Genomic DNA, 21,261 nt, shown 5'->3' with positions numbered 1-21,261 from the left:
ACTAGACAGAGTATTTGGGTTTAGTTTAGTTTTTCCACACTGAGCTTGAAATTTCTTTTGCAAAACACTGCTTGCAGTTTCATCATACAGCTTTATCTTTTCACAGTATTTTTCCTACTTTAACTAGGACCAAATCATCCACACTGTGTTCATTCTATCTTTTATTTCATGCCATTTTTAAAAGATCTTTTAAGCAAAAGTGAAGAGATCTGCTTTTTTAGGGGGCAGGCAGTCACATACTGCTCCGAGTTAAACAATGTCAGCGGGATTTTTCATGACACCCAATCAGGATTGTCACACCCTGCACTGTTGTATGGTATTGAGCTTGTGGGGTACATCATCACCTACGTGGTTATCTCAGTTGACTTTGCCAGTTCACAGCATGGAGAATGAAGGTGGTGCAGTTTTTGCTATTTGTGGTGATTTCAGACTGCAGTGAAATCAAATTGTGCCTTGCCTGTGGAGACTCGGGGCAGAGCAGGAGCAGAGATAAATCCCAGCTGTCACATGTGAGCCATGTGAACCAAGGATGCACCTGCTAAGGCACATGCAGTACAACCATGCTTACATCCTCAAAGTCAACAAGCATCATTCTAGCAACAAAAATCTTTGTGCATCATTGTGCATCATTGTGCATTTCATCCCGTCTTTTGGATCAGTGAGTGTGTGTGTTTGTCTGTGCAGGTTTGTGCATGTATGTCTACAAAAAATTTTTTTAAAAAAAAGAGAAAGAAAATGACTGAAATCCCCAGAGTCGCAATTATTGTACACGCAAGCGAGTAAACAAGCCTAACAGCACACTGATGAACACAGTATCAAGTTGTGTGTGGTCCCACATGTGCTGCAGTTTACTGTTTGACAGCAATCAAACCACACAGACATTTTTGGATGATTTGAGCTAAGCAAACATTTTTATCTCCATTACTTCCTCAAACACACAACAGTCAACAACACAATCAGCAAACAGAAAAATAGAAACTTACCTGTTGCAGCATCAGTGATGGAAAAGAATTAGGTAGGACATGAAAAGAAGAGAACATTTAAATAGGTTAAAAATGGATATATCATTGCAGTCTGACTGAGACAAGCACATACACACACACACACATACAAACATTCACGAGGTATATGTCTATGAATATCATGTTATGCTATGAATATTGTGTTATGTTTTGACTCTCTTGTGTCGATAACTCCATGGTGCTGTCAGTACTAAAGACTTAGAAATACCTGACTGAGGTCAGAAAAACATTTATGGTTACAGCTACACATTGTATTATTTATGGGCCCCAATTCCTGTCAAGCCCCTAAAACTGCAGCCTGAGGATACACTGGAATTTTGCAATCTGGACAAACATTGACATGTTTTTTTTGTCTTGTCCAGCATTTAAGCAAGCAGAATGATGGTCTGCATGCTGTGTTCTGCTGAGCAAATTTACTTTGCCATTGGAAGCACTATAGATATAATGATCCCCTTGACTTTCTTGATTCTTATCTTATTTTTCTATTTCTTTTAATAATTGTTTGTATTACAGAGTTTATGCTGCTGGACCAGACTGGAGATGATAGAAGAGGGACAGAAAGAGAACAGAAGAGAAAACAGAGAAAACAGGAGAAAGAGATAAATGCATACGCATATATACACATACATATGTACACACACACACACACACACACACACACACACACACACACACACACACACACACACACACACACACACACACACACACACACACACATATATATATATATATATATATATATATATATATATATATATATATATATATATATATATATATATATATATATATATGTATTTATATATATATATATAGCTACATGTATATATATATAGCAAAAATATGTATATATATGTATATGTGTATATATATATATATGTATATATATATGTACATATATATGTATATATATATATATATGTATATATATATGTATATGTATATACACCTACACAAGCACACAAACATTGACATTTTACATGACCTTAGGTGTTATAGGGTTGCTCATAAGCAAGAGTATCTGCTTTATAAACTCTCTGCTCTCTGCAGCCATCTCTATCAAAAAAAGCGCCAAACTGATCGGTAAAATGAGGCAGAACTTCGAACCGTAACTCTGCTCTATCTTCGCAACAGTGATTATTTCAAAAAGTTAAAGATCTAAAAAAAGATTTAAAAAACAAAAAAAGCTAAACTTTGATTAACCCTGACCATGAATACAGTTGTACCCAGTGCTAAAATCTGACTGTACCATTAGATTTCCAGGCCGCACTGGCATGGCTCGACACATTATGAAACTGGTTTTAGCATTAGGTCTTATCATGTATTGGAAATGCTGCTCCTGTCTTAACCCAGGTAGTGAAGTAACTACAAATAAACATGCAATTTACCATGGCAAGCAGCATCCTAAATGCCATATGGCCTCTCATGCTCACAGAACACAAACACAGGCACACACAACGACAAAAAGTACTTTTATTGGAAGTAAGCCACAAGAACTCTCACCCACTCTCTCTCCGTCTCTGAGAGGCCAGTCAGAGTAAGAGTGTGTTGGCGGTTCTTCCTAAATGCCAGAGCTCTAACTATGACAAGCCACAGCAATACAAGTACAAGGGTCATAAACTTTCTCTTGAGAGTGTCTGTCATCAGGTTAGAGCAAATCCAAGTAGTTTATAGTGTTGTTGATTACATCCAATGCAATTAAAGACCATTAAACTCACCAATAAAACTAAATTAAATGCATGTCTGATTTATGTGTCAGGTTATTTAGTGCACCTCTCTGGATATGTTCCAATTAAATTTTGGCTGTCACTTATTCCAATATTCCGAAAAACAGATATGCAAGACACAAATATAATGAAAACACTGTGTACTTTGAACACTTGCCAGCATTAGTCATTCTCGCTCATCGTCAGTCAAATTCTCAAAATTTTACACTTAGAAATGTTATATATCAAACCCCAAACACAACAGAAGCTCAGGTTAGTGCTATGATAAGAGCCAGCTATAAAGCATACAAAGCAAAGTGATGGCCAAAGATAACTAGCTGCAATTTATTTCATACTGCATTCCTCAGAAAACGCTGCAAGAATCAATGATTGCAACCAGCAATGTTAGGAAAAGTGATCTTATGAATTTCTATTTTCTGATACGTTTAAGGCTGCCAGTTTCACATGTCCTTATTAAAATTATCTGTGATAAACCGAGGTAAACTGATATTATTGACCAGACAATTTATCGTATGTTAATACAGAACCAATAAAAAGGCTCTGACTAAACAAATCCTATAATTATAGCTGCTAAAAAGGTGTTATCCACAGTGAAGCCACGTCGGCCAGTACTGGCAGAAATGGACCAGCTTTATCAGTTCCTTCCAGATAAAACAAGCTCCCAGTGTTGATCAGTAACATCCCAGCACACCTTATTATCTAAAATCCACGAGGAACTCAATGGGAATAAGCCAAAAGCTTGTGCCCTTCAAGGTTACGAACACACTCGCAAACGCACGCACGTACACACATGCACACCGGGCAGACAGAGAGAAAGAGGTGCTTTAAAGAGACAGGCCTTATCCCATGTGTGCCATTGGGCGTGTGGCTCATTAAAATGTGATTGAAGCTGCAGCTCAGAGGCTGATTCAACCGAGTTTAATTAAAGCTGTCAAACATTTTGTGTGTCACCCTCCAACATGCATATGCATGCATTCAGTTTCACACCCAAATCCATCTCACTATGCCTTTCTCCACTTCTTTCTCATCAACTGAAGTGTGACACTCACCCAATCAATCCCTCTTTATTCAGCCTCGACACAGGACTGGCCATTTGGCCTCATTATTCTTCCCAAGTCCTTCCCCCACCCGCCATCATTCGGACTGCTGCTGTCAGCACATACACTCTGCTTGTACCAGTACTGTGGCACAGGAGTAAAAGATGAAGTGAAGGGTGATGGAGTGAAGAAAATGAGACCTGCAAGTCCATCACTCTCTGTTTTATTAAGTGGGAGGACTTCCAGTCATCAGAAAGCATGGTCTGCTGGACTGCAAAGCTTTAAAGACAACAAGCTTCTTATCGCAGTAATTTTCTCCCACAGAAAAAAGTCAGAACTAGATCATGGAGCTGCTCGTCCACACAGCCTTGCACCTGCATCTATAAACTGCATATGCTTACCACAGGAAATGGAGAGCAGGTGCATCTACACTCAATGGATTTTCACATAGAAGGTGACTAAAATCCATTTTTACATCTTAGCAGCAGATGATCTGCACGAGACATCTGAAGCTGAATGCATCATTTAAAGATCCCTGTAAATTAATGTTGACACTTTATAGTGGCAGCTGGGAAAACTGCAGTTGATGATTGTGTTTTAAGTGCACATAGAAGCTTTTTGTTTGGCCATGATTGCTTAATATTGTCTGAAAACAAATGTGGCACTCGAGAGAGAAAAGAAAGAAATGAAAATGATTGCATCCAGCAAACTTATTGCGGGCATCTTTTCTTATTGTGCGATTAATTGATTTATTGCTTATTGTGACAGGCCTAAGTACAATATCCTACATTCCAAGATGACTACAAGGGAAATATTACAGTAAACATCTTGTAGCTGTAAGGATTGTCTGACTGGTTCACATGATCATAATCACAGACCGCTGAAAAGCACTTAAACAGTTCTGTCCTAATGACTACATACTATAATGTCTTAGAGGAGTTAGAATAAAAAGTATTTAAAAAGTGGATCCAAGATAAAGTTAACACAGATTTTTAATTTCTAACTAATTTTATCATGATTGAACCCAAATTTCTTTCTTTGCTCAAACTCTGCACCAAGTTCCATTAAGCACTTCCTGGAGGTGTTGACATTATTCTACTAAGAGAAAGAAAAATAAACATAGCAACCATACAAATCACATTATCCACATTTAACATTGTCTTGTGAGAAGAAAATGTTTTAAACCTGTAAATTGGTTAACCTGTAATTTGGTTATCAGGCCCCTCTCTTATGGAATAAGCTCCCAGTTAGTGTTAGGGAAGCAGACACCCTCCCCACCTTTAAGACTAGGCTGAAGACTTATCTTTTTGATAAGTCCTATAGCTAGGGATGGTTAGCATCCCTTAGTTATGCTGCTATAGGTTTAGACTGCTGAGGGACATTTCCTGATACACTGAGCTTCTTTCTTTTTCTCTTTATCTCTATCTTTTACCCCCCCCCCCCCCCCCCCCCCCCCCCATAACAGTGTTGCATCATTAACATGTATGTCTCCTGTCTCAGCAGGTCTCCCTGGCCGGGAGTAGCAGTTCCTGTTGTCTGTTGTCTTTCTGTCCTCTTCCCCCCACACAGCAGAGGCAGATGGCTGCCTGTCCTGAGCCGGGTTCTGCCGGAGGTTTCCTTCCTGTTAAAAGGGAGTTTTTTCCTTCCCACTGTCGCCAGTGTGCTTGCTCAGGATGGGAGATTGAGTTGGACTCAACTCAATCTGTTGGTTTCCTTATATAGGCTGTTATGAATTGGCCTTCATTATGTTTTCCCCTCTGTCTGTAAAGCATCTTGAGATGGCATTGCCGTGATTTGACGCTATATAAATAAAGTTGAATTGAATTGAATTAAATATATACAGACATGGTGTACATGCAACATTTTCATTGAAAGAAAGCATAGACATTTTAGAATTTGTGACCATTTAAATCTATGAGAAAAAAAATGCAGCAATGCAATGCTTATTGTTGTCAAGTTAACTCTGGCAATCCAACTCAACTGAAATATAGTGTCAAACTTTTTGGTTTTCTGTCTGCAAACAGTGAGACAAATTCCTTCACAATTGTTTTCTGTCCTCCAGTGTCATTGTTCTGGAAAATGGCCATAAAACAATGAAACAAATGGTATTACACCTCCAATACACAAACATTTTAGTGTTTCTGTAAATTGTGTTATCAAATTTAAAAAAAAGAGGCAGAATTGTGAGCTTAAAGTTCATAATTGATGTAGAATCTGTAAAATAATCTGGCCTACTGTGCTCATTTTCTTCAGTGATTAGAACCAGTTAATGTTTATAATCATCTAACTGGCTGTTTTCCATTGGTGTTCATCACTAACTACATTTACATGATAAATAAAATTGAAATACCATATGACTTTTGGATTATAGTTTGTCCTTCAAATATGTATCTTGAAAAAAAATGAAATAAAATAAATAAAATAGCATATGAGAGATTAAAAACACCATCTGGCCTAAATCTGGTTAGTTGTGTCTCTCTGGGTTTGAAAGTCAGTCTGAAACAGGACGTCCAGCCAGCTGTTTCCTTTGACAACACTGTGGCATCTGAATGGGGAGCGGCTGTAGCATGGCAGAAAATGGAAGCAAAGTTGGCACCGAAAAACACAAACTACTTCTGCAACCAGCACCACCACCAAGAAGAGCAGCTGCAACCCAGCCAGATCAACAGAGTACTGTGTCCATCACAATATTTTAATTAATTTAAACTTTAATTTTTCACCCTTAACAAAGAGCATAGCTGAACTCAGACCCACTCTGAGAACACAATCATGCCACAGTATGGAGCTGACCGTGGTTCTGAAGTCTAAAGCCTGGATTACAGCTGGAAAACACAGCTGGAGAGCTAATTTTCCGTCCTGCCACCATAAAAAAAGAACCTGTTATAATTTTTTCCACATTCATATTAGCAGCATGATTCCTAAAATTAAATTTGAGAGTTCTAGTTATCTTCTCGGTTTGCTGTAATAACTAATTTTATGTCAGCTTTTATGCATGTTTTTCAATTACAATAAAGTGTAAAATATTTCAAGTATAAGACCAAACATTTTAATTATAAACCTCGAGCATATTTATGTTTCGTTACAATCATCAGATGCAGTCTGAGGAAGACTTCTGCTGCTTCTAAACAACAAATGCAGACATTTATTTATTTAGCAATATTTTAAAGAGGACAGTTCTATTACGATCACAACAGCTCTCTTTCAAAGGAATCCTGTTATGTTATTTATGCTCATAACTGACATAAAGGTGACGTTATGAGACTCTAATGGCACAACAGCAACAGAAAAAAAAATTAAAATGCAACAAGTCATTTTTGTTTTACGAGATAACTTTTAATGAAGGATGTTAAGTGTTAAACTTGTCCACTTATCAAGCAACATTCCACTGTGCAACTACCTGTACAGCATCTGAGTAAATGCAAGGTGTTTGGCGAATTAGTAACACTTTCCATACATCTCCAATGCCTGCTGTGCTGATCATGTCATTGATGTCACTGAATAAATCCTGCCTCATGTATTCACAACCTGCCTACACCCCATCCCCTCCTCACCCCAGCCCTCTCAGCCTTTTGCATTTATCAAAATTTCATCAGAGGCTGGAGTTACTAAAGAAGCAGGGGTTGTGCTTCCACTTCAAATAAAGTGTTCAGCCATATGTTGTCGTCATTTTCATTTGTCTAGTGATACAACGAGTTACTTTATTTTTTTCTATAATAACAATAGAACTGTGTCACACCTCCAAATGTAAACTCAAAGCTTTTACAGTGACCCTGTTTTGAGGCAAAGTGCAAGAAAGCACTACTTCAGACAGACAAATACAAAAGCACCCAAATAAAAATAAAAAAGGCAAACGTCAGAAAAATGGAAGAAAGCCAAAAGCCCGATATCAACAAACAAGGTGACACCACAAGACATGCTGCTTTTTTTTCATTTCAAGTTAAATGATTTAGTAAAGAATTCAGAGACATACTAAAAGCTACAAGGATACGATCCACCACATCTTAGTGACATCTTAGTGTCACTGTTTCCTCTTCCCATCTCTCTTCCCCTCAAGCATCACATGAGGTGCAGCTGCAGCCGCAGAAACCTCCTGAATTATTGAACAGACAAGGCATCTCTCAAACCCGTAGACACTCACTCACACACGCAAACTGTAACTGCATGCCTGCCCTGGGGAAAAATGAGATAATGACCAATTCAATATGACATGGTCTTACAGGCTATCAACAACACCGTGAGCGGAGGGAAGGAGTACAGTAGAGGAGAGATGCTGACAATGAACAAACAGGACCGAAAGAGGAGAAACCAGCAGCTTCTGACTGGTTTCACGTTGTCATGCTCAGATTGGGAAAACATTTTTTTTTTTTTTTAAATTGAGCACTAATACGTGTGATCTGAACAAAACTCAGACTCTGCAGATAAAAACCCGATGCATTATATAATTGATCAGACAGCCAGGAAAAAAAAAAACCCAAAACAATATGCAGCCAAAGTGCATATTCTAAACACGGATGTCTAATTTGAATGCCGTTCCTATGATTATCTGCATCAGCTATCACATCTGGTGAAGCAATGACTGCATTCATCATCTCAGTAACAACTGCTGTGATGACAGGGAACAAGCGGAGAGAGACACTATCAATCTTAGTGCTTTATAAATCACAAGATAAACCGCATTACAAGTTTTGTGGAAAAAAGGATAATGTAGGACCAGATTGTGGCAGCAACATACTGCAAGACATAAAAAGTGATGGTGATTGATAAACTCACATTGTGAGTTTATCATAATTCTTCTGCTCAACAAAACCAAACAGTTTTATTAGTCAGTGAGGAGCAGTTTTACATTGCAATATGTAAACATTACTGGGAGTAAATTCTGCTGCGGGGGTCACATAGATTGACCTGTATGTCCACTCCTCCTCATAGAAAAAACATTAACAACAAGAGTGCCATAAAATGTATTTTGTCTCCGTGGAATAAATCATCCCAAGTGTTTAGCTTGATCTTGCTTTATTCCCACACAGCCAGCTGGTTTATATATTTGGCTGACCATGAAATAGATTTATAGCCACAAGATGCAAAAGTTGTAAATCTCTGGCTTTGAATTTGTTGATTCGATGGTCTGATGAGACATTTCCAAATAGGAAAAATGAAAGAAAAACATCATTTTTAATATTCTAAGTAAAGTTGACACTTTTTAAATGTAAAGAAACAACTTTTTGTTTTCTAAAACATACAACCTTTGACCCCCCCCCCCCCCCCAAAGACTTAAGCTCTCAGAGAACATATATTAGAGTGTCCATTAATTAACTTGTTGGGCTTTGGCTTATGGAAAATCCTCATTAGGAAAAGTCAAGTGATGCAAATTCCAAGCTTTGCAAATCTTTTGGTTCTGCTGGGAATCTACAGATTGACCTAAAGTGTGATGTTTGCAAAACAACTGATAAATTTGACAGATTAAGAAAATTTTTGCAGTAAAATGGATGAAACCCCTTTAAAAGAACATTGAAAGATGCTACAAAAACCATTTAAAAGTGATGATACTCATAACTAAGCGAAAACCTAACAAGGATTTCAACCTTTGGTTTGGAACACTTTCCTTATTGTTTGTTCTAAAACAAACAAACAAACAAAACAAAACAACATGATGTACATCATAGTTACACTCAATCATTCAGGAAATCAGTTCATCTTCTTTTCCACAGTTACATACATTTAGTTTTGATCAAATGTGCCCAGGTAATTACAACATGGCATTGGTTACGAGAAATTACAAGTCGGAGTTCTTAATCCTGACAGGGTCGATTTAAACACATTTCATTCCCTGATTGCCTTCATGATCAATAGAAGATTTAATTCCAAAGCCAAACTAGACAAAGTCTGGATTGTAGCAAAAAGGATATGGTAATTTCTAAATGTATAAAAAATATGCTTTTGTAGACAAGAATGGATGCTTCCCTTCCTACCTTTTTGCTTTAAAATGCAACACCCAGTATCAACTTCAACCTAAATTTCCAGTGTTGTATGAATGATATGCATTTTACTCCTAATGACTGTTTCTTTTACTAAATGTTACATTCAGGGTCCTGCCCCAGAAGGAATGTTTCAGAGAGAGAGGCAGAGAGCAGGCATGAACCTAAGATGTTAAACCTTCAGCACAACAATGTCTATGACTAAACCAACAGTGATTTTCTGGCCGACAGAGCAACAAGCAGGCAAATAGGACTGTTATGGCTCGTCTCCACACACACAGATTCAACCTATAAAATACACTACAGGAGGAAAAATAAAACAGTTATTTATAGAGAGATGCAGAGCCGGCCAAAGCTGAGGTAAAAAAAAAACAAAAAAAAAACAAATCTTATCAAATAAGAGAACCAGTGCACAGCAGGAGAGACAGCTTCATTAATCCCAGCAACAAGAAAATCACACACAACAAAAACATAAAAGACTATTGTGACATAAATCTGTCTACATTATTCTTCTAACACGTAGACATGATGATTACAAATGAAGTATAGATGGCTTGAGCTTCATATTTTGCATAATTTTCTTTATTTGCAAGACTAAGCTCATTAGTGTGAAACAAGCGCATACACTCACACACATAAATACATCTTCTTGCATAAAATATCAGATGCCTCAGAAGATGGAAAAATCCAGCTGTATTATTGCCACGGTATTCTGACAGAGTGATGAATACTTATCAATATAATGCAAATTTTCAGCAACAATGGCAGTTGGCCATGAACACGGGATGTGTCAGGAATCTCATTACCTCAATTATCAGCCTCTTGTTATCCTAGTTCTGCTATTGTAAACATATGACTATGTGTTTGTGGTGGAGGTTTATCACAGAGAGATAATGAGATGTATCGCTAAAGATTTTTACTTGCTATGAAAGTTATAATCATTGTGACGTTTTCTTTTATATGTATAAATGTAAAAATATGTATAAATGTATAAATTTAAACATGTATAAATTTTGTGACTTCTACCTTTACTCTGCCAGAAAATTCTTGAACTTATTATGTTTGCATGTAATTTTCTATCAGAAGGAAGACCAGATGCAGATTACAAGTTGTATTTAATAAAGGCCAAATCTAATAAGAGGTTTTATTAAAATGAAACAATGTTTTATTAAAATGGCTTCTAAATCAGTCACTTATCTTCTCTGCACATCTTCATAGACTTTGTTCTGGTAACATTCAGCTAGTTTCATTACGCCTCGATAAAAGCTTTTTATCTTCCCTTCTGAATTGTGATGTAACTTTTTCCATTTTGTAAGACGTGAGGAAAGCTACATGAACACATTTTAGTGTGGTTCAGCGTCAGACACAACTAAAGCAAATGGACTTTCTGTTTCTTTCAGTCTGAATATGTGTGTGGGTGTGTGTGTGAAATATACATTTAAAGTGAAGCCTTTGTTACTAGTGTTAAAGAAAGCTTGCTAGATGTAACTTCATGTAACTAAATGTATGTAGCATTCATGCCTACAACAAACAGGTAAAACGTGTTCATGTCTAACCTGAATGTAATAAACAGAGAACTTGCATTTGTTTGTTCACATCTTTTAAGCAGCCAGTCGGAGCGCATCTCATGGAAAGATTCAGCAGCTTAGCAGGAGAGCTTCAGATCAGCTCCCAAAAAGTTGACAGAAAGACAATCCCCACTGAGAAAGAATGGGATTTGGAAGGGGCTGCCATAAGAAAGCAGAGAGGAAAAAACACAAAAACAAACACACATCTTTCTGATGATGCATTTCAGAATTCGCCCATCCCTTCAGTCTTGCGTCTGTCCATCTGTTTTTCCTGTAGTGTTGATGGGCTTTGCATCAAAGCATCAAAGCTCCACTTCTTCAACCATCTTTTTCCCCTCATTTCCTTCTTTGTTATCAAAAGCCAGAGTTATTCGCTTTTTTTTTTTTTTTGCATCTCCGCTTTGTCTTTCTGTTTTAAACCATGAAGCATGTGTGCTTCACACACACACACACACACACACACACACACACACACACACACACACACACACACACAACACAAACACAAACACAAACACACACACACACACACACACACACACACACACATCTAACAACACATTATTCTGGTCATAGGTGGCGAGGACCTTGGTCTTGCTAATGACCGAATTGTCCTCCATTGTTTTCTTGTGCGCTTCTGAGTATCTGTGTACACGTCTAACCAGCAATTCAAACACTTACTGATTATCTTAGGCTCCAACTGGGTCACCCCTCCCACTAAATGTATGGATCAGTCTCTCCAAGAGGGGGGCTTTGAGCTTGTTTGTGCATCTGTATGCAGTGACATCAGCATGAAAGGCATATGGAAATTTTACACACAGCAAAGACCTACGTGACAGAGGAAAATGAATTCCCTGCTTGAACCAGTCGATACTTATCCATCTACACATATAAAGACCATCAGAGTAATAATTGTCTGAATTTTGTCATTTAAACTCAGTGAGAGAAAACGTTCATGCCAGATGAGAGCAGGGAAAATGAGATGAGATGAGACTAAACGAGCAGCACACACAAGACAATGTTTATTTTGCGCCATGCCGTTTCATCTGGAATGAAGTAAGTTTTAGTAAGAATAAGGAGAGTGAAGTGAGGAATGACAGAATGGGTGAAGAGACGACGCTGTTGGAGCCGAAGAGAAACTGGACAAATACAGGGAGAGATAAGAGGGAATGACGTGTGACCTACCAAATACCCGATTCTGTATGTGAGGTGGAGAGTCTTCAGTTGGAAGGTTTATGTGTGTGTGTGTGTGTGTGTGTGTGTGTGTGTGTGTATGTGAAGAGAGGGGGGTAGTTGTGGTTGAGCTCCAAACCCACTTCTCCACCATCCCCCCAGCTTTATAACCAACCAATCAAAGCGTGTCGGCACAAACACACAGAAGACAGCTATTTAATTTGGATGCAAACGTGTGCTTCCAGGTGGGAATCTGTTCACTGTGAAGAGCAACATGCACGCTCAGCAAAACCTTTCCACATAAACGGAGGGGAAAAAAAAAAAATTATGCCAAACAAACAGCCAGGCCACCCAACTTTAATAAGCAAAAACAAAAGTGTCATTTCAGGCACTTCCTTTGCAGAAACAGACACACAAACAAATAGCAGACACAACCGGGGTGTTTGACTGGCAGCCCCTTGGAGACTGTTGTCTCAGGAAAGAGTGTTGCTGATAAAAAAAAAAAAAAAAAAAAAAAAAAAAGACAACATTTAATTCTCACTTTGAGAGCGAGTTGAAACATGCAGCTTGAATGCTCATCACTGACTTTTCTTTTATTCGGAATGATTTTCGACATCCCACCGGTCCCATCAACTGATGAATAGAAAGCCTGTTTATTTGCAGCAGGCATCAAATGTCCCTCATAAATATGATTTAGTGCTTTTCTCTACGCTCGACTGCATATAAGCAGGTTGGAAAATGTGATTTTGTTCAAAAGAATAAAAGGAAGGAGGGGTTGGGGGGGAAAGGGGCAAGGACAAGCAAAGCCTCTTTGAGGAGAAACAACTAGAAGCTCAGAAGAGTTAAATCAAGTTTTCCACCACTTAGGGAAACAGCAAGGCGGCCTGAACGATGATGACAGCGTTTTTTTTTTCTAGAAATCAAAAGGAGAGGAAGGCAGAGGGAACTCAAGTTTGTTCAGGCTCAAGCGGGAGGTAGAATCTGACTCGAAAATTTTCAGTAATTTGCACAGCACAGTAAAATTCCACAAAGCATCAGGTTGGCCTATCGCATGCATTAATGACCTGTTCACAAACCACTGTTACAATGTTTGCAACACTTATGGAGGAAACCACTGAGCAAAGCTGTCCTGAGCAGACAATCATGGCACAAAAGGTATCTGAAGCTGTGTGTGGGAAGATTTTGTACTGCAAAGAAGAAGCAAAGACAGATGTGGCTGCTTTTTATCTTTGAAAAAACAAGAAAAAAAAAAAAAAGATCACTGTGGATTTGTGGATACACCAGCAAGTTTCACAGCACACCAGCTCAAGAACACAGAGTTTAACTCCACCTGCTTACAAACTAAATAACACAAAAAAGAGAGGCAAAAGTCAGCTCCAGTAGAATCCTAAGAAATTCTCAAATCAAAAATGATGACAAATTAGGGAGCTTCTGATGTCCTGACCAGTTCAGTTCAGTTCAATTCAAAAATGCATTTTTTGAGCACATTAACTAAAACTCCAGGTGACCAAAGTGTTTCACATCAACAAATGCAGGTTACAGATACAAAAACAAAAACAAAAAAATACAATATAACAGTATAACATATAACAGTAAAAAGCACTTTTACAAAAGGTAAAGTCCAATTTGCTAGCATGCAAAGCTCCGTGAGAAGAGTTAGCTTGTCAGTATACACTAAGCTGCTCTAAAGACTGAGAAGAAGAGTTGTTATTCATGTGTGGTCAAACTGGAACAGTATGAGGGTGCATTCAAGACTGTAAAGACTGTATGATTAGGGCTGTGATGATACGCTTTTGTCCCAATTTGATTAGATTCTGAATTTTTTCGGGTGCTGAATCGATTTTAATAGTGATTCCTCAGATTCTTTGATATTGTTGATTTTTGTAGACTAAAAACATAAAAACAAAAAAGTAAAAACTTTTTTTTTGCTCATCATTTTTCTTAATTTCAATCAGGAAAAAAACAATACAGTAGCCAGACCATCATTCTGCTGCTATAATGCTTAAAAACAATAAAAATGACAAAAATTTTATGATGGTGTCGTGGAGATATTTTTATTTATTTGTAAAATAAAACTGGCTCTTAATAAACCAAATGGCAAAGATGTTCCTCTTTGCAGTGTTTTCCTGTTCACTTTACATTTAACACCAAGGTGAAGCATTTAGCTGCATAATTTAGATAAAGTGAAGGATTACTTGCAATTTTGACAACAATGAAGCATTAGTGTTTTCAAATCCTCCATTCGCGAAAGATATGGATTATATTTCTTTCTGAAAAGATCAGACTGAGCATCTACCTCCAATGTGAAGTCAGCGTGTGGATGCTGATGCCTCTACTTCATGTAAATCAGTCTGGTTAGTCTTTGATGCTGCATGGCTGCAACTCGCTTGCTAGATTTGCACTGGCTGTTAAGATTTTCTTCAGCGTTTGCTTTTAGCTTCCCCACTGTTCCAGCTGGACCCAGAAAATTCACTCGTGTCTTCTCTTGACCAAAATACTTTGATGCAACCAACCACATATGGCAGCTGCAAGCTTACTACAAAGTTGACCCTTTCTGAAGATGAAATACAGCTGCATACAAATGTGTCTGCTTCCTCTGCAGCGACACTTTATTTACATAAAAAATCTGACAATTAGACTTATTGTAGCCTCAGGCAGAGTGAAATTTTGTTGGTAAACACAATGACAACAAGAAGATGAAGTGATTTGGAAAAAGAGGAAATAAGAAGTTGATTAAGTTTTAAGGGTGAAGGACAGATTTTCCTTGATCAATAAAGTTAAGTACAACAGAAGAAGCTGCTTGTAATCTTCAAAGCCCACATCATAAGTAAAGACCCTCCATTAAAAGATACAAGACACATAATAAGACAAACCATAGAGTTATAAAACTGTGACAAGCTGGTCTGCAGAAACACACACACACATGTTGACACACACAGACACACATTCACACTTCAGTCTGAATGTTCGCTCTCAGTTTAGTCTTTTCAAATCAGCTAAAACCTGTTTGCACACAAAGACACTGGAGGTGTTGATTGAATTGGTGTCTATTTAACCAACAAAAGTGGAAAAAGCAAATTTCTACTAAATGTCTGCCATCAGTAAAAGTGGATCCAGATAAAATATTAGTGGATGATCAGAAGAAATATACGCCTGAACTTTAACTCTTCAGCTGCTGCAGTCAGAAAATAGAGCCTTATGCATCATGCAAGAGAGAAGGAGCGGCTCATCACCAGGGATGCAAAATGAAACCTGGTGGGGAGAGGGGAGCGGCAGAGGGAGGGGTCACGGGAGAGGAGCCGGCAGGGGCAGGAAGAGGGAGCGACAAAGAATGCTACGGCTGAGGAAGCACAGGGTCATTCACAGCTCCACAGACAGAGGAAAAGCACAAGATAAAGAGAGTAATATGGAAGAAAAATGAGGAGTTCATTACTCAGAGAGAATGGAAGAAAAGGAGGTGTGATACAGAGATGCAAGAAGTATTGTAAGAAACAGCAGCAGCGTTCCACATGGACGGGACAATGAAGGACTAAAGCTCAATGAGAAACCGCCTTTATTGCAGAACTCATGATCGTCACATAAACATACAGGAACTTACTGGTGCTGTCATCTGGGATGTACTGGTCTTCCAACTCTGAACTTTACCAGCTGAGTATTGATGACTCAATATCTAAATTACTTTGTGTTTATGATATATAGAACATTTGTTGTTACAGCACCACTAAACTATAACCTCTCTAGATCCACCACATAAAGCAGTTTGTTGACCTTGGAAAAACAGTTGCAAATCTATTATTGTTGTCTAATTTTCCCTGTACACATTTGAACTTAGCTTATATGTTATAGAGCTATTTGCTAATACATAACTCCTAGTCTGAAATCAGATTGTGATCAGCGTTATCCGATCCAAACAGCAGCGTGAAATGAGACGGGAAAATGATGGCTGCATGATTAATGGTGTGGTAATTAATTGTGATTACATGATTGTAACTGTGATTACATGCCTTACTATGGACACATCATTAATTATGACTGATGACCAACAATGTCACAAATGATTCAAATGAGTTAACTTTCATTTTGGACAGCTGGCAGCACAAAAAGCTTTTTGAGCCTGTTGTGTCACATCTACTCGTCCTCAGTAAGATGCATTCCTTAGACATCAAAATGTGATAGTTTTAAAGAGGGGTTCAGTCTACATATCCTAACTCCTAAGTTGCTCCAACATAATGAAATTATTGTCAGACAAATGCACATTCTGAGAGGTGATTAGCAAAATACCAGACACAATGACCAAGTGATGTCAGTTCATTTGATAAGTCCCTACTTATGTACAGCTATGTATGTTTTAATGCATTTAATGTTTTGCAATTCTACTTTAATGCAAAAATGATCAATAAATATAGCCTATATCAGTTCATTCCTGTTGTCTTTGTGTGATGTCACAAATGGAGGTGCTATGGGCACAGATGGCATTCGGGACAGAGATGCTCTGGTGCCAAACAAACTTCATCTGTTAAGACAGCATCAGCTTCATCATTATGAAAGTGCAAAGTACACTCGGTCAAAACAGTTTTTCAAACTTTATTAAACACATGTTTATCTTTATCAATCACATTTTGGATTTAGACTTTTTTGTATGTAATATTTAGAAGTTCTTAGTTTGTTGCTGTTGATGACTTCAACACACACCGAATGATAACCCTAAAAAACAAAGATCTCTCACCACATGACAAATTCCCATCCAGCACCCTGGATAGGAGTATGAACGGTTTGAAAATGACTCATAGAACTATGTTTTCTGTGTTTTTTCCTTTGTTCTTTAATGGTTTGGTGTCAGAAAGGGAAGAAATCACTCAGACCGAGTGGCGACAGACAGAGGACACAGTGGGACAAACAACAGCCACTGCTGCAGGAGACAAATTACAACCAGCAAGTTCCCTTATGTGATAGGTCAGACAATGTACACACACATGGATACAAACACACACAACTGCTACAGCAGCCCCTGCATCTGTGTGGCAGCATTGCTTGAAATATTAAACATAAATGTCACAGCCTTTCCCACACATCTACTCCACCTCCCCGCCATTCCTTTCCCTTCCCTTTTCCCTCTTTCCTTGCCTGTCCTCCATGACAACTGACAGTTTGCCATTAACAAGTTTCATTTGCTCAGGAGACCACAGAGCAGCATAAAGACCGGACAGACACACAGCTCAGGTAGCACAGTTCTGGCTGAGAGTATACTGTCATAGCCATCACACTTATCACAGCTCCTGTACTGCAGAGGAAAGGCCAAAGTTAGCCCCCAAGTCTGCTGAATTGTCTGCTGGCAACAAAGGGAATCATAACGTTGAGAACATTGCTTCACTACTGTCACCTCCACATGACAAACACCGGGTAGTTGGCTGGTTCTGGGCTGCAGTGACAGCCCAGTTGAGGGCTGAAAGAAAAAGTTTTTTTTCTCACCATAGTCAAAGAGGAACATGATTTTCTCTTAATTCTTCAAAGAACCATTTTATCGGTCTCCCAGGAGTTGGCCGTGTTGTATGTATGTTTCCATAAAAAGATGCTTTGGGAATGTAAAGCATGGCGAATAGCTACAATTCCTTTGGTTTTCTGTTCTTATGACATGACAAGTAAGCATAAAGTAAAACCATTTAAAAGTTCTTCACCTGCACCTGTCTCTGTTGCAGACACACCCACTCCTGCTGGGCTTCACCGCGGGCGCTGTCCTGATTTCTGCTAGTCCATACCTGCATTTAATTACCAACCCAGCTTCTTAAAGCCCTGCTCCACTCTCACACACCGCTGGACCTTGCATCAGCTATGCTGGACCTTTCGCCCTTTTCCTTCCTGGCTCTGACTCACCTGGCTGTTGTCTGGACAACATCCTGCCATTGCCTTCTTAGGGAGATTCTCGCTGTTATCCATAGTTGTTAAAAAAAAAATCCTGGTTAACCCAGATCGGTCTCTGAGAGGTCCTTCGTTACAAGGTACAAGCATGAAACTGAAAGCCAACATACCCCACAAAGATCTTACAATCCTGAAAGAAGGATTCCTGTTCTGAGTTATAGAACTTAATGCTGGCAGCGCTAAAAACTACTGAGATCTGAAGAATCAAAATTTCAAATTTTATTTGCCCCTCCCCCTCCCAATCTTCTTACATGGGTCTATCAATCACCAATGAACTTTATATGTGCTGGCACAGAATAATTACATCCATCTTGTGTTTTTGGAATCTGTAAAAGAAGAAAAAAAACCATGCCATATTCTCAATTTGCTTGTTATGGTTCAAAAGACTGAACCTGTGATGCTCTGGCTGCAGGAATCTACTGTAGAGGTAACTTGCTCTCTGAAATCACCATCGCTATTAAACACTGCACAGTTTGTGTCTGCTTAAGAGCATCATATGCTTCTATGAAGTTATTGAAGGCTTTGTTTATTTCAGCAAGACAAACTGCATGCAGCAGATACTCTAGCAGCATGGTGCTGAAGTTAAAGAATTTGTGTTTAAACTGAGCCGCTGGAGGCCAAATCAGGTCATCCACACAATACAAGGAGAAAAGAAAAAAAAAGAAAAACACTTCTGGGTCGTATATAGAAACAATATCAAGCAAGAATGTGAAAACATTTCACCTTGGTCTCCTGATGTTCCCAAACGCTTACAGAGTGTGCTTGAGAGAAGACATGATGCAACACAGCTGTAAACATGTACCTCGTTTTGTAACATGTCAACAGCTTTCAAGTCAATATATAGTTCAAACACATCTAAACGTCAACAACTTTCCAGTTAAATATTTTTAGAATATCATTAAATATCCGTAAAGACAAGCCAGTTAGTCCCAAGGACACATCCACAATGCTAGCTGAGCTACACACAAGCTCCACATGGTTCTGTGTAGATATCACTTTAACCTGACTGGCAGGTGCTTTTCTAATACTAATACTTGCATTCATGGTGTTTTATTATATTTTAAACATAAAGCACAAGAGATAAATGACTGATGACCTCTTGTACTGTTAATAAAATGAAAACACATCATGAAGTCAGTGTTCAGAAGAAGAATCTGGCAACACAGAACAGAAATATCTCCACCATAAGAGAATTATTCCACCCTGTGAAGCAGTGAATGTTTGTCTAGGAGTCTGAGTGGCTTTCAAGCAGGGTTTCAACCTGCTGAGTTTCTACAAGGTGGATTATGCCTGCTGGCAAGTGCTCAAGTACTCACTGGGTGCATTAAGGGCGTAATGTGCTCTCTCTCTCTCTCTCTCTCTCTCTCTCTCACGCACACACACACACACACACACACACACACACACACACACACACACACACACACACACACACACACAGACAGAGAAACACACGTGCACATGAACTCATAATAAAGCTAATTATGTTGCTCCTTTTGGCTACATTTTAAGTTTCTCTGTGCAACTTACATCTCTGAATCTGTTCCAGGATCTGTCCTTGTGGTGCTGAGCCACGGTGCCCGGCCATTTCTCGTTACTGTTCCCGGAGACCGCCGCGTCTCTGCTCAGGAAGAGAGCAACGGCAGGCAGCAGAAAGAAAAGCATCTTCTGGAAGCAAAGCGATAGAGAGGAGGACAGAAGATGAGGGTAGAAAACACAAAAGAGACAAGAAAACAAACAAACAAAAAAAAAAACAGATGTGGCCCCTCTGACAGAGGAACACACACGGAGGCGCAGAGGATGCTGCGAAGTGTATGAAGAGGAGAAAGTGACACACTGCACTTTGGAAAAGCTGAAAGTCTCACTTCCAGCAGCACAAAGGAGCGTTTCAGAGCTGAATGAGCCACTGTTTGTGACTGGGTGCAGAGTTATCATCCCATCAAAGTGCTGATCCTCCTGATAATCAGATTAGAACATTGGAGAGTTGTCACCGCGGCAGATGGGGCGCACCACAGCCATCAGCTCACGAGCTGCTCCGCCAATTTACAAAGCAATTAACGACGTCAGCAAAACTGTCGCCCCCCTCCCACCCCCAATCCAGCTTTGTCTGGGGTCTCATCTGCTTTTCCTGCACCCAACAGAAGCGCCACTATAAAGTCCGCACCAGTTTTCAATCAGTGCAAATTCTTATTTCTTTAGGAAATCCCACCAGCGGCCAGTAACGGTGCATTTACCTACCTGGAATGGGTTTGCTGGTATCCAGTACCGAATCAGCGACAAAAAATAAGTCCACGGCGGCAGCGGGCACTCCGGTAGCACCCGACTGCTTTTAGGACTGATGGCAAAAAGGGAGCAGCGCAGACAAGCGAGTGGACCCGGAGCTTTCTGCTCCTCCTCGGTCATCAGACACCGCCCCCTCTCCCTCTCTCTCTCCCTCTCCCTTCCCCTCCCTCTCTCTCCCTCCCATCGCCACAAACCGTGTCATTGATTTTCAGCTGGGGATCTGTGTTTTTATTTATTTATTTTTTTTCTTTTTTCTTTTCTTCATGTTCACACCAGAGCTCTGGTGGGATTTGGTAGCTTTGTTCTGAGTACACAAACACACATATCAGCTTAGTCACGCGCATCTGTTGGAGAATTCCAGCTCATGTCCACTCTTGTAATTAGATTTAACTCGTGTAAAGCATCAAATCAGCGCGTCTTGCGTTGGTTCTCCGGCAGCGAAGCTATTTCAGCACCGTGGACAGAGATACTTCTCTTGTTTCTAATTAAAGTACTACTTTTAAATCTAGGCCACATAACTGGGACGTTCATTGTGGGGACTAAAAGGATATATGTTTAAA

General features: G+C 39.2%; 1 protein-coding gene across 1 annotated transcript in view; it reads right to left on the bottom strand.

The window, feature by feature from the left end:
- Window positions 1–20,083, bottom strand: part of spock1 (SPARC (osteonectin), cwcv and kazal like domains proteoglycan 1) — a gene marked incomplete at both ends in the record, with an annotated part of 101,591 nt that extends 81,508 nt beyond the window's left edge. The window contains one exon of the mRNA XM_079249582.1: window positions 19,949–20,083. Coding sequence (XP_079105708.1) covers window positions 19,949–20,083 — 135 coding nt within the window. The remainder of the gene's footprint in view (window positions 1–19,948) is intronic.
- Window positions 20,084–21,261: the final 1,178 nt, after the last annotated feature.

The sequence above is a fragment of the Telmatherina bonti genome (genome assembly GCF_933228915.1).
Source record: "Telmatherina bonti genome assembly, chromosome: 12".
NCBI classification, from domain to species: domain Eukaryota; kingdom Metazoa; phylum Chordata; class Actinopteri; order Atheriniformes; family Telmatherinidae; genus Telmatherina; species Telmatherina bonti.
This window is presented reverse-complemented; position numbering and strand designations above follow the sequence as displayed.